We start from the raw sequence: 15,249 nt of genomic DNA, 5'->3' as shown, positions 1-15,249 counted from the left end.
TGAAAGAGACACCATCACAAGAGGGAAAGCAGGGGAGGATGATGCCTGACAAACTGTTTTATTTTTAAGATGCAAGGTCTTGTTCTTACCCTTTGAGCAGACTGTTACAGAAGCATGGGGAATTTTTGTTTTGATATCAAAGTGCATTAAAAAATAATATAGAAAGATGCTGTTTATAAAACATGGGGCATAAGGTTGTTAAAAACAGTGGAAGGTAGAGAAGAAAATGCCAGCAGCTGTTTACAACACTATTAAACATCAGTATTCTGATGAGCACAGAAAACTGTGTTTGCCTCTATTTGCCTCTTGCCTCAAAAGACTACCCTGGCAAAAGTCCTGGACAAACCACAGATCAGTTATTATTGAGGGATCTCTCTTTCCTGTCTCAAAGGGATGCCAGCAAGGCAATCTCCTTTGTGTTCAGGAAAAGCTATCCATGATGAAGAAGGAACATCGAAATATAAGAACATCCTGAGGAATAACATTTAGAAAAACAACCAACCAGCCAAAACTGCAGCAAACCATAGGAGAAACATCTGTGCAGTCCATTCACGCTACACTGGGAAACAACTGGGAGGCAAGAACTGAGTACGGTAATTTTCCATAATTAGAAATTAGAATGAATAGGCAATTCCTTCTTAAGTATTCATACAGCTCTACTAGGAAGGAACAGTGACCTAGGCAAAGCTGCACACCCAGAAATGGCATGCACATCTCTGGCACAAAGCAAGTAAAAATCAAAACAAAGCAGAATAGCTTAAAATCTCCACAAGTAAGTGGCCAAGTTCTTGAAGTGAATGCAAATAACTTCCCTCGAAAAGCCAGAGACCTTTCACAACTTCCAGGATACACTCTTACTGAGGTGGCTGCCTTTACCTTCAGGTCTTGTCAGACACGAGCCCTCTTTCACCCCACTTCCTGAGGCCTACAAAGGTGTTCCAAAGGGGGCCATGGCACAGCCCACAGTCAGGCTGGTGCCTGGGCCAGCATCTGTGTGACGGTTCTCTTTATTGGGTACTACTGAAGAGACTCCCAAAATGCAAGTTCATAAGGTTTGGTGTTTAACCCCAATTTTGCAGAGGCAATGCCAGCAATGGCTGAAAGCAGAGCGCACACCATAGGCCCAAATCCACTGTGAGTGACTGATGGAACACCAAAGAGGATACACAGTATCATTTAAAAAAAAAAAAGGTATTATAAAAGCTATAAAGAGTAGAGCAAACAACAATTTTCATGTTTCTTGTAAAATTGCTGGGAGACAAAATAATGAATGTTCATAAGTGAAAGTAAATAAGGCTCTATTGCAATATCTGCTGGCACAGAACTCACAATTTCATGTTTCCCAGATCAGGAATTAGGCATGCAGTAAGCACCCTTCCTAAAACAATTCTTATGCAATTCACATGTATGAACATAAAACAGGAGACAGATGAAATATTTCTCATAAATACTTTCCAGTGGAAAATGTCAAGAAGCCACAGAGCTATTCTGGTTAGAGAAAATTACTGGTTCTAGATTGGCTATAAATTGGGCATAATTACATTCAGCCTGAACATTTTCCAAAGGTTTACAGAAAGACACAAATTGACTCAGTTAACAGCTTTTAACCACTGTAACAGAGTCAATAGACTGTTATAAGCTGGAGTTTAATTAACTCATGGAAGAGATTGTAGGGCAGAATGGGATTGTTCCTAGACACACTGAGCTCGTGATGCAAGTTGCCAGGTCTCTGCACTGAACATATTTTTGACAGAACGTAAGCAGAAATTGGATAGCTAGTTAGTAACAAATATATACATATACCTATAATATATATTTATTTGATATTCATCTCATCTTTCAAGACTTCCCCTGGCTGATTATGGAAGCAGGAAGGAATTTATTCATCATTTTGAAGCATAGGCTGGCTTGTAAGACTGTACACGAAGTCGGGAGAGATATTCTTCCACCAGAGGGTTGTTAAATAGCCACAGCCAGAGGCAGGACCAAAACAGTGTGTGCTCATGTTCTGTGCAGCCATGACCTTTCCTATAGGTGGGGCAGCCTGGCTGAAATAACTACTGGCTTTTCAGCTTTCTTTTCTAAACTGGCACATGATACACCTTCAACAAAATTTACAATTTTTCTCAAAGAAGTTTCTGGCAGAGAAAAGATGTTGTGGATTTTGGTCCATGTCTCACACTAGTTTTAGGATGCTAGGATGCAAAACAGGTGGGTGGACTGTGGACCAGGTATTCCAAGGACCCTTTGTGCTGTAAGAGTTCTCACAACTGTAAAGACCTTGACATAGTGACTCCATAGTTCCTTCATGGTGTCTGTTCCAACAACCAATAATAAATTAAGCTTATTTAAAATAAAAAGAATCTTGATGTCCAGAGTACATTACTAATATATATCTATAGAAAATATATATTTAGACATGTATACATGCAGAGATTTGCCTATGTACAAATATATCTTCAGCCAGTATAATTTGGATTTTTCCCAGAGTTTCAAAAACTTGTATGTGTATATCCCCTGGAATAGTGCAACTATCTTCAATATTTTTTTAATATGGTAAAAAAAACCCTCTTTGTTTTCAAAATGCATAAACTGAAAATAGCAATTTTGAAAGGCATCCTTCAAGACCCTTTTCTACCTCTTCCTTTCCCGAGGTTGCTCACCTGTCTGCGGAGATCTCTTGTCTTCTTGCACATACTGTCTATTGCCACGTTCAAGGCATTACTTCTCACTTTCTTGTCAGCCTGTAATAAATGTGACAGAAAACACAAAGATGGTTAATTGTGATTTCTCAGCAAGCATGTTCTTTTTGTCCTCAGTTCAGCAGAGCATTTGGTAAATCATATATGTGTACAGATTTTTCAGATTTTAATACATTTCAAGAGCCAATATGTACAGAATGCCAATTTGTGGTGATAAGTGTAATTTGCTGAATGAAAACATATGCTTTAGTAGCAGTCTATAGGAACAAAATTAAAAACTTTTCAACTTCTGAATTGCTGTAATACTCTTAGTGTAATCCGGGGTTACTTGTGGAAGAACATTAATAGAATTATTATTATTACTATTGATGTCAATCCATTATCACCATATTCGTGTGAAAAATAATGTTATCTGTCTACAAACAAGTAATAAATTCAGATGCCCACAATGCAGTTTGGTAATGCTTTAGTTTGCAGCACTCATTATTTAATTCCTGGAACATGGAACACAGAATGGAGGAGTTTCAAAATGTCCAAGCTGTTGCAATGAAATGATGTTGTTTCATTGCTCATGAAATGGTACCTCTTCATTTAACAGCACATTCATTCTCAGCATCCAGAAGATTGAGTTCTTGTGATACTGGAGAGGTCTTAAGAGAATCAGTTGTACACTTCCTAAACAATGTTATTTTTTTTCATTTCTACCTGTAGGCAAAGTGCTTATATCATTGTTAGCTATTTGAAAAGTGTAGTTAACACTTTTATTGGACTGCCCAGCGTTTTTTCTGTACAATATCACCATAATAGCTCTGTGTCTTATAGCTGGTTGGGATATTTTTCTTCCCTGTTAGCAAAGAAACTACAGGAAAAACAAAAATGCCTCATGAAGTTTGTTTCCCTAAAGCAAACAATCATTACTCACTACCTTTGGACTGCCCTGGTCTGAAGGAAAGAACCACAAACACTGAAAGTGTCTTTACACAAAGTCTTAAGTCAGCGCTCAACATTTACAGCAAAAAGAACCAGATTCTCATAAATGTTGAAGAAATAGCTGTGTATACTGACCACAACATCTGGACTTCAGAGAGAGTACACCAGGATGTCTGTATTATGAACATGACCCTCCTGTTTTGTAAATAATATTAAAATTAATATAGAATTTGTAATATCTCAGTAGGCACCTAAGTGTAGCTACTAGATAACAAGGCACCTTGTTATCTACAATAAATCATATATCAGTCAGAGTTATTTCCTTGCTAAAAAAAAAAAAACCACAAAATAATCTGTGAACAGAGCAATATGCTTAATAATAATAAAGCAAAGACTAGAGATGATCAGGAAAAAACCTTTATATTAAAACTGAAAGAGCAATGTAATAAAATGAATGCCTTGAAATTATTAGTCTAAAGGGAACAATTACTTTAAAAATTGAGCTTATATATTCAGGGGGACTTAGAAATTCTCCTGTGATTTTTCTATTTCTGAAATTGTTTACAGGTCTTGGAGAAAGGTCTGAACTTCACCCTAAAACCTTCAAGGAATCCCTAAAGGTAGACATTCACTTTTTGTATCACGGTAATGCAATCGGTGCTCATACCAAAGCTGGCACGGGAACCAAAGCAAATAATGTCTCCTCTACTATGTTTTGTAAGTTATTGTAAAACTTGACAAGAAAACTTATCCCTTCAAAAAACTACCAGGTAAACAGGGCCAGTAAAAGCACTGTGGATACAACTCAGCTTATGCCTATGCATTTTCAGACTACAAAGATGGCACATCCTTTGAAAGCTTTACAGTCAGAGCCTATTTTCCACTAAGACAGAATCAATGTAAAATACTGGGTTTTTTTTTTTTTTTTTTTTTTTTTTTAGTTCTCTAGTAATGTCTAACTTCAAAGGTGGCAACTAATGATACAACTGGCTCTAAACAAACCTAAACCTAAACCACTCAGTCAGTGAGTGGCATATATTGAACGGAAAACAAGGAAAAAAATTCTTTATTTGCAAATTCTTAACATTGTCAATAGTCAATGTCTAGAAAGCAAATCTAACTTTAACCGAAGTTATCCTTCACCTTGTGTTTTCCCCAAGAGCCAAATAAGTTGTAAAATGCAGCTTCAGGCTGAAGAATGTGGACATTTCCAGAATGCAGGTAACCTCAGAACTGCAGACTCTCTTTCTTCTTCAAAGAAATTTAAACAGCAAAAACCCCACACTGCTGTTCACACAAATCCTGCTTATAAAGACTTTAGAATTTCTAAATTGTGTACAGTCCTTTCAAGTCAGAGGTACACCTGACTACAAAGTCTCCCGTGGGAACACTCCCAAACATCAGTGGCCTCGTGCTGAGTTCTCCAGTCACCCATTGGTCCCACGTACCTTTAGATGCTGAATTACTCCTTCAAGTTTTTATTCCTCTGCACACTTCCACCTCAGATCTGTACATGACAGTTACAGTTCAAGATCTAGACTAGATGATTACACTTTTTAAGAACTAAAAAGACCAGATTTAATATTTTAAAAGTGTCTATTAAAATGATGGCACAGTGAAACTAAAGGTGATCCAAACACCCCTACACTGCTCCACTCTCCAGTGATAGAGCTCACAGGTCTGTATTTGCAACACTCTGCATCTGCTTGTCTATTAACATTCTTATAACTGCTGTACTTCAAAACAAACAAGCCTATCCTGAAATAGTTCCTTCTTGTACAGGGTGACTGAATCAGGATAAGGGGTAGGAAAAATATGCAAACTATTCTGGGCCTGGATTTCAAAAATCAGGCAGTTGAGCTCTCTCCTTTCAGTTTTCCTGCATTCACCTACTGTTTTTTTCTGTTAAATATATGTAATAGCAGTGATATGGCTCCCTTGTAAAGATTCTAAAAGCAATATCCCGCTCCTATTTCAATGCATTTTTAAAATTTGAAACATTTTACAAGCACTAAGTCACACTGTTATTAATACTCCACTAAGTGAAAAAAAGTATTTTTAATTAACACTGGATAGCCTGAAATAAATGCTGGGTATTGCCAATAATAACACAGGCCTACCTATTTCACACACTGGAAAACAACAGAAGTTGAATGACTCAAAAACCACACGAGCAGAAAATCTTTCCTGCTGGATTTTCATTTAAAACAATCCATATCTAAGGGCAGATTCTCATCTGAACACAGGACTATCTCCCCACTGGTTTTAATGGACTTCATTTAAATCACAATTTGGGCAGGACTACTTAAATGATCATCTAATTTCTTCTAGTACTCAGGCTAATAGACATGAGCTAAATTTATAAACACTTATATAAAAAAGGATATATAAGAGGATACAATCAGCCATAAGTATTAAAACAGCAAATACTATTCATTACATCAGTCAGTGAACACTCCCACTTTAGCCATAATCCAGAATTCAGTTACAACAGAGAACTGAAGTACTCTCATTAGCAGGACTAAACCAAACAAGTGAAATGGAGCCAGTTTATTTGGGTATGTACTGGTGATAAAGTAGTCACAAGGATTTACTTAAACCTTGCAAGGTTGCACTCCTTACAGAAATCACTTCTGCATCCCCTCTGAAGGTCCTAAACCTCTACTCTATATAGAGGGTGGGGAGAGAGAATTAATTTGGTAGGTTGAGGGTTTGTCTTGTAAATAGTCCCTCAAAATACTCATATTTAAAAACAAAAACAAACAAACCAACCAAGAACCCCAAACAAACAAAAAGCAAAAAGCAAAACACAAACTTCTAAAAGTAAATTGTAACAGGCCTTCACAAAGCACCCTGGATATTTTGGACATACACACCTGAGGGAGACACTGGGATTTCAAATATAAAATCAATATTTTTCAGAACTAGTCATACATGTTCTAAACCACATCTGTAGTCTCTAGCCTCTCCATGTTGTGGAGTAAAAAGGAGCAATTCCATGACGAGAACAGATACCTGCTGAATTCCGTATTCCGGAACTGCTGGAGTCTCAGCTATAAACTTAAAAACTACTTTACTTTCATCCTATTCAGATATATTCATATATATATACACATATTCATATATATTCACATATTCAGATGGAACTTCATCTTGCCTTCCTGGATTTACACATTAATCTAAACAAATATAAGCTGAAACAAAGCAGTGATACTTCACTGGAATGTTTAAAATTACATAGATTTTAAAAACCAAATACATAACTTTAAGCCATATTGTTCTCAAAGACTCTCCTGGAAATAGATTTCCATACTTAAAGACCTATGGCCCCAAAACACGTTTTGTTTCATGGGATGTGTCTGTTCCCAAATACTCATTGTACAATCCTGGGAGGGATGAATAGAAAAAAGAAATCCAATCTGCTGCCAGGACTTCCTTTGTTTATCACAGAATCACAGAATGGTTGGTTTGGAAAGGACTTCAAAGATCATCTCATTGCAATCCCCTGCCATGGGCAGGGACACCTTCCACTGGCCCAGGTTGCTTCAAGCCCCATCCAGCCTGGCCTCGGACACTTCCAGGGATGGGGCAGCCACAGATTTTCTGGGAACAGGTGCCAGGGCCTCTCCACCCTCACAGGGAAGAAGTTCTCCCCAATATCCAATCTAAATCTGCCTTCTGTCAACTGTCTCCAGCAGCGTACCATGACTCTGGGATAAACATATTTTGATTTAGTTCCACGTTTCCCACGACAATTTTATTTTAAAAAAGACTAGCACATTTATCGAAATCAGTTCTCTATGGAAATATTTTTCAAAAAAAAAGTCAAGCTAAAAGGTAAACACCAATCAATACTACAATAAGTTAAGAAATGTCAGAGCTCTAATTAAATGACTGATTATTTGGGGCTATATGTAGACTGACAATAATGCTATACTCAGTAATTATATGCTCCTGTACATTGTACCTTAATTTAAAAAAAAAACCAAACAAACAACAAAAAACAAAGAAATGAACCATCATACAACTTAAGACATTAAAGCAAAGTCAGAGCCTCTATAGAGATACCCAGCATTTTATGTCTGTTGTTACAATTTAGCATTTAACATTTAATGGTTTTTTGTATATGGAGCTTATAAATGGTTCTTCTTTTGGGTTACAAAGTCATTGCGAATTCTAAACAAAACCAGAGCATGAAAAAAAAATTGTCTAAAAAGCAGTGACACAATTTATTTTGCACGTTGAAACAATGTTGTCATTACTTGGGAAATTTCCACACCTGAATTTGCTGTGCAAAGACAAAAACATTTTTTTTGTACCCAGCTCACAGAAAGCCTGATCTTTCAAATCCTAATTCACAAAGACACCTGCAAGCACCTGCATCAAAAAAACCCCCAACCTTATAAGTCTTTGTAAGGGAAGATCCAGTTCAAACCTGTTGCAGTCTTTATTAGTTCACATGCTTTAATATAAATGGAGAAGGGTCAAGAGGTTTGTCACCTTGATTACAGTTGGTTTCCTTCTGCCAAAATTAGTTAACACAGTGCTTCAGCCATCAGTAACTAAAACTAATATCACTTCTTACATTCTTTGCTGGGAGGAGACAAAGGATTTGGCATCTTGAAGGTCACACAGAGAGACAAAACATCCAAGATTAGTGTTTGGCTACGACACACCTGTGAGAAGTGCCAAGTTTGGGGCAGAACCTCTTTGGACCAATCTGGATGTCACTAGGTCCCAGAAATATTTGCCCCTTAAATGCAGAATTCATGTAAATATTGTTTTACCCTTCAAATTTCCAGCTTGCTCCTCAAAGTGCAATGTCCAAGTAAAAAACAAGATCCCTTCTTAAAGGTCACATGTCTAGTTCAATAAACCAAAATGATCTTCTCCAAACCTGTAGATCTCAACGGACAAGTTTGCGTCAGATTTGAACACAAAAGGAAGCCAGTTCTTTACAGTTCTAGTTTCCAAGTCTGTCCCACGTTTTCAAACAAACTTTTTTTTCAAGACCTCTCTTTATTCTGCATCCTGGAAGGGGATAGGAATAACTTTTTGAGCGCAGATAACCTCATTGAAACCTGGAACTATTTCGATGCAGGAACAGTTATACACACAGGATTCACAGCAGTGACACATTACTAAATTCTGCCCGAGAAATCTCTTAAATGAACATTTTAGAAGTTATTCAAGGAATCCGCTGACAACACAGCAAAGGCAGAACTTGACATTTCCGACATTTTAAAGGACAAAAATTCTTTTGAAAAGACAAAAGCTCTCAGACCTTTCCATAAAGCATTTCAAAGCCTATATTTACTGTGCATCAAAAGCCTGCAAGGGGGAATTAATATATGAGGACAGACATTACCTTTCTTTTTTAATGGAGGAAGCACAAAGAATGAATAACCCACCTGTGGTATTAAGTTCAAAATCACCATATTCACTCAGTGACACAGATTTCCTACTCTAATACACCTACCCTAGTGCACTTCCTTAAAGACACCTGACTTAAGAAAACATACTTCTGTGATAAACATTGAAGTATATTTAAAAAAAAAAAAAAAAAACCAAAACAGGAGGAGGGTGGGAAACCAAACCCTACAAGGGCATAGAAAATCATATGCAAACAGAGCAAATAGGGATTCTTTCATGTGGAACTGTTTCTCATCTGTTTCTCATTATATACAGGGGGTTTTTTTTCCTCAACAGCTTCAATATGAGATTGTCAATTTTCTCCTTTTCAAGCCAGCATGGAATACTCCCTCTGAATCTAATGCAGTGAGATGTGAAGTACCTCATAAGAAATTAATTACCTCAACCTCTGCTGGTATCAGCTGGAGTACCAAGGGCTCTCCTCACTGTTTGAATTACCCTTTCCCAATCAATATGCAGGAAAAGCCTCAAATTTAAAGCCTCCCAGTGTAACTCTCTACAAGCTTTCAGTTACATATAGTTTGTAACACCACAAAACAAATTTAATTCTAAATAAGCACGCATAAAACAGCCTAAAAAACACAGAAGCAAAGATTCAGAATGCATAACCCTTTAATTATTTAAAAAAAACCCAAAAAAACACTGAAATTTTCAGGTCCTAATTAATCCAAAAATCTCAGAAAGAATTATGGTGGTGAAATATGCTTAATATTGCACATTTTAATCCACTCTCCAAAACATTGGTGTCAGTCAACTGAAGCTGGGGAAGGTGGCCAGGCTGTCTCAAAGGACAGAGCTGGAGTCCTGGGATACTAAATCCTCTTGAAAATGACTGTGATCCAGCCAAAGGATGAAAGGAGGAACTTGTGCTGTCTTCAGTTTTTATTCAATTACACATAAAACAAATATCTCATTATATCATGTGTCTTCCTACTTTTTCACATTGGGAATATCAGAAAAATTCAGCACGATTCCAAGGTGATCCTAAAAAACACCCATATTTTTTCTGGGGGGGAAAGTGTCCCAGGAAGTGAATGTGTCATAACTGCTCTGTTGCAAAGCAAATACAACCATCACTTACCACTTCTAATGCAAAAACCAAAAGCCACAGGCATTTCTTATTCAAAATATGACAGTCTTAACACTTGACAGAGAAACCTGAAGGGCCAGTGGTACTTTATTTGGGCTTGTATTTACACTTTAAGCCTGGTGGAGGAATCAGCAGGGAGTAAAAAAGATGTTAGATTTCTTTTAATCAGATGTTACTGTCACTGACAGATGATGCAAGAGGGACAGGCAAACGTAAATAGAAATACAGCAGCATCCAGACTATTAAGTGACAGCAAGAAGCAGACTTCAGGTTAATCTGCTTTTTACTAAGAAGCAATTTTCTAAGCTTCTAGTACAGAAGTTTTTAATTGAATATCCATCTACCTTTCACCAAAGTGTCCTGGCACTTTTACAGCAGGAAAATAGAAAATTAGTTGGAGAGAATTTCAGCCTACAACAGCAGCATAAGACTTTCCTATGAGGAACTATCATATAAATTGCTTGGAGATTATATGCTGCTATAAGAGGGAGGAAGGGGATGGAGGCAGAAGAAAATTCAAAGTAAAATAGAGCGGAGCTGCTGAGACAGTCTTTCTCATCCAGATTGTTTAAAAGTCTTAGCTGCACTCTAAATCAAAAAGTTATGTTCTTAAACAGCAATCATAAATAGGAAAAAATGTCCAGCACTAAGCTGCTCGACTTCTGCCACACCCAGGGACTGCCTGAGTTACTCCAGGTTCCAAAGTGCTATTTCTCCAGCACAGCAAAGGCACAGCCTGCATTTCTCAAGAAAACAAAACCAATTTTACTGTGGTTTTAGATGTGCTGTTTTAATGCACAGTGTACTGTGTACACAGATTCCAACAGACTTAAGAAGAGTGTAACAATGTTTAAATCAAACCATATTATAAATATACATATAAATACTTAAAAATATATAAAGTTATTATAAACATAACTCCAAAAAAAGATCTTTCAAGTCCTCATAGCCACTCCATACCACACAATAACATCACACTTTCTCCTTATTTTCCCACTACATCCAGGAGTACCATGAAGAGGTAGAACAGTAAAACTAAGAAGGTGATTTCTTTTTTCCTTTGTGAAGTTTGCTACATTTACAGACGTTATTCTGAGAAGATCTCTATGATGCTATTCATGATCTCTGATAGAACAGACTTGCTATGATACTTCTTTTAACAGAAAACCAAGCATATTTTTGTACCACATTGGATTGGTAAAGAAGATTGATTTCCCTGATTCCCTTGATCTGAGATTTCAGCTGTGCCTATATCAATAAAGGCATCTGCGCTTGTAATTATTCTAAAAACACCTTTATTTTCACTCACACATAACTTATATTCTATAACATTTCTGTGGAATGATTTGAAGGAAGCTGTTTTGAGATAAACCCATGATAGAACTTAGCCTACAGACAGAAACCTTATGAAAATAGCTACTTGTCAGACTCTCAGCTCTAAACCAGTCAAAGGTTGGCCATTTCAAATAATATACATGGATTTGGCTCAGTTCAAAACTGTACTTTTAAAGAAAAGTCAAATGCTGAAACCCTAAACAGACAAAAAATGTAATTCCATTTAATTATGTATTAATTGTATTAGTTAATCTCTTTACAATCCAGAGTAATGAATTTAATTTAACACCACACTGTGATGTAATACATGAATCTAGGAGGCTGGCAGTCACTTAAGCACATGCAGTGAATGAAAATCCACCTTTTAGGGAGAGGACTATGGTAAATCTCAGATTTACAAATACTTCAGCTAAACCCTCACCAGCACCCTGTATGTATAATGAGTCCAGACTGTATGAATTCCTGTCCTGTCCATACAGAGCATCACAAGGTAAGAAGTATCAACACAAGACTTTCTGGGGACTGTCAGAGCAAATAATAGTCGATGCAATCGCTTCACCAGCTGAATTCAGTCACTTCAGAACAAAAAATCCCACTCTCAATAGCAAGGCAATGAAATGGCTCCCAGGTGTTTTTCCTAGATGCTCATGACTAAATGTTTCAAATACTCAAATGTTATTTCAAAAAAATCACTGCTGTTAACTAGAGAAGATCTATTCTACTTCAGGTAAATTCTCTTAGCATTTCAGGAGGAACAAACACGAAAGAGGTTGATAAAAGAGCACCGGAATGATCCTTTAACACCAACAACTGCCAGAAAAGAGGCCATTGCACAGCCATTTATTTACCAGATTGATTTGGACAGTGAGAAATCAGTGCATTACTTGGGCTGTTGGATCATACTCTCAGCACAAGCTTGAAGATCCTGGGTTTCTGTGCTACAAGAGAGAAAAAAAAAAACCCCGATTTGTTAAAAGCTGCAGTTAACAAACGGAACGAGGGAGGCTGTGTGTGACAGCACGCAGGGAAGACAACTGAACATTACAGTCTCCTACAGGGCAGGGATCTGCAGAATCCTGCAGGAGATCAGGGAAGTCTGCTATTCAGGGCATATTCCTCTGCAGTTCTATGCAGAAATTCTGTGCTGCATTTCTGTTTTCACACAGAAATAAACAAATACACCTGCGGAAAGTTCAAGCTCAGAACGCAACGGTTTTGACATTCTAACAAAGCAATCATGCCTCATGTTGGAAGTTCCTTTTCTGCAGGAATTTTTACCTTAAACATTGTAGAGAATTTTTGTCTAAATTTCCAAGTTTCATTTTAATTTTTTAATTTTTTACATCTCTAATTGGCCAAAGAATTGATGGATTATAAATTAACCTAAATTTGCCTACAATTGTTATCAGCTCCATGGAAGAATACAGTAAAAAAAGAAAAGGAAAAGCGTCTAACTAGAACAGAATCAGTAGAAAAGGAACTAGGAATTATGTTGAGTAAAGCAAAAATATTATAGAACTCAAAGACCTTTTTCCTTTATGATTTATACTAATTCCTTCACTATCAATGAAATAAATGAAATACTTGACTGAAATCTAATGAGTAACCTGTTCTTGCTATAAATATGTGCTACTGAATTATACGTAAAGTTTAAAGAATGTTAAAAATGCACAAACTCAGAAAATTAAAAGCAAAAAGCTAAGTAGGATCTTTGTAAACATCCTTCACTAGCTGTAATGCCCACAAAAATTCATTTAGAGTTTGCATTTTTTTAATAAATGCATATAAGATGCATTTATATTAAAGAAATATTCAGATTGTGTTATAATGACCTGTAATCCAGGTCTTTAAAAGATCTGCTGTTTGCACACCCTGAAAGGGGGCACGTAATGTAAGATTTGAAACTTTTCCTTAATAAAATGACAGAGTTTGCCCTCAGATCTCCCTTCTTGCTCCTCAAGACACTGTATGGAGGTCAGAGGAAGCTCAGTCAACTCTCAGCCACACGACGGATGCATAAATAAGAATCACAGAATCACAGGATCAGCCAGGTTGGAAGGGACCTCTGAGATCATCAAGTCCAACCCTTGATCCACTCCCGCCGTGGTTCCCAGCCCATGGCACTGAGTGGCACTAAGATAAGCCAGGCTGGAGCCAAATGTCCATCCAGACTGCAAACTTTACTGCTAAGGAAATCTTTGTTCTTTGCAAGTGCTTTCTTTGTTCTAACAGGTGAAGCCACTGATCATTTGCATTTACTAGCTGGCAGAGTTTTGAAGCTTCTCACGCACTTACTGATGGAAGTGCCACCAAGCCAAAAGCCACCTCAGCTCCTGGTTCTTCCAAGATGCTGCAGCATTTGCTGCTACTGACTATGTATCTCTGTATTTCATGACACACAGAGACGTATTATTCAAACACATGGCAATAATCACACATACTATGCAAATATAAATACAGATAAATATGCCAGACTGACTGGTTTACTTTATAAACTGCCAATATTGCAGGCTTATCTGAGGGAAGGCTGAAAACAGCACATGCACAAAGCTCTCAATTTGCCATATTTGAGAGCCATGTTTAAGCATAGCAAGTTAAAGAAAATCAAATTTTATGTTAATTTGGGAAATAAATATTCAGAGATACCTTAGAAAATACTGCTAATAAGTGCCATGGAAAGAGAGTTTAGCATAAAGTAAAACTGTGAGATTCTGAGAATGAAGATAATGTGACATTTACTATTTATCTTACTTCAGACTTCAATATTTGCTATTGTACTATGAACACTATGGCATAATGTAAGCTTCTGTGTAATCCCTCCCACTCTAATCTTGTTGCACCAAAAGATATCCTGGCATCCCTATTCCAGAGTCACCAAAAAAACTGTATATCTGGTATTGAGGGAAAAAATGTGGAATCAGTTCAGATATCAACTGTTTATAAAAGTATAAAACATATTAAAAGACTCAGTACTGAAAGTGTAGCTTCAGTTTGGCATCATCTTTTGTATGTAAATAAATATACTTCATAATGCACTTGTTATATCAAACACACCTCAGGGTGCTGCACTTCCAGACTGCAACAAGGACTGCCTTAAAAAAAAAAAAAAAAAAGTTTCTGGATATCTCCTTTCTTAAACTACTAAAATTTTCACTCTGAAAGTTTACATTTAAAAGTCCCTTTTTCAGGGATATTCAAGGGTGCCATATGTTCATTTTTAACTAGAGCATGTTTTGTAGACAAAACACCTCTACAGTCATGTAACAATATTATACATGAAAAGTAAGTAAAAATAATAATTGAACAAAACCACATTAATGGGATCCAAGAAAATATAAGAGCAATTGTACATGAAAAGGGTCTATGCCAGACTCTACTGACAGTATAAGAGAAAACGGATGCTGTAGTAAACCACATTCCACAAAGCACAAAACTCACGTGACAGTGTGTCTGCAGAGAATGTTAATAACAGCCAAATCAAAATCATAAAAAAAAAAAAGAAAATAGGAAAACTAAGCAGAAAAGGCAAAATAAATATCCCAGGCAAGGTTTCTTCTTTCTTCTGTAATTACAAAAAAGAAATTAAACTATAAATTATGGAAGAGTTGTTTCCTACTCACAAGGCATGAGTGAGAAGGATACTTGGAACTGAAACAAGTTTGCAGAACCAGGGCTCAGTTTTTCTTGCTTAAGACTATCAGACTCAGACTCATGCTTATTTTAAGTGCTTATATTAAGTCTTAGCAGAGCAGGTGCCAA

General features: G+C 36.8%; 1 protein-coding gene across 6 annotated transcripts in view; it reads right to left on the bottom strand.

Moving 5' to 3' along the window:
- Nucleotides 1-15,249, bottom strand: part of CTNNA3 (catenin alpha 3) — a 396,734-nt gene that overhangs the window by 131,484 nt on the left and 250,001 nt on the right. For all 6 annotated transcript variants that reach the window (XM_039386770.1, XM_039386769.1, XM_039386771.1 and 3 more), the window contains one exon: nucleotides 2,664-2,744. In XM_039386770.1, coding sequence (XP_039242704.1) covers nucleotides 2,664-2,744 — 81 coding nt within the window. The remainder of the gene's footprint in view (nucleotides 1-2,663; nucleotides 2,745-15,249) is intronic.

This window comes from Pipra filicauda, unplaced genomic scaffold, assembly GCF_003945595.2.
Source record: "Pipra filicauda isolate LSUMZ 115617 unplaced genomic scaffold, ASM394559v2 scaffold4_size7858003_pilon, whole genome shotgun sequence".
In the NCBI taxonomy this organism is placed as follows: Eukaryota; Metazoa; Chordata; class Aves; order Passeriformes; family Pipridae; genus Pipra; species Pipra filicauda.
The sequence above is the reverse complement of the archived record's forward strand: the minus strand, read 5'-3'. Positions and strand labels throughout refer to the sequence as shown.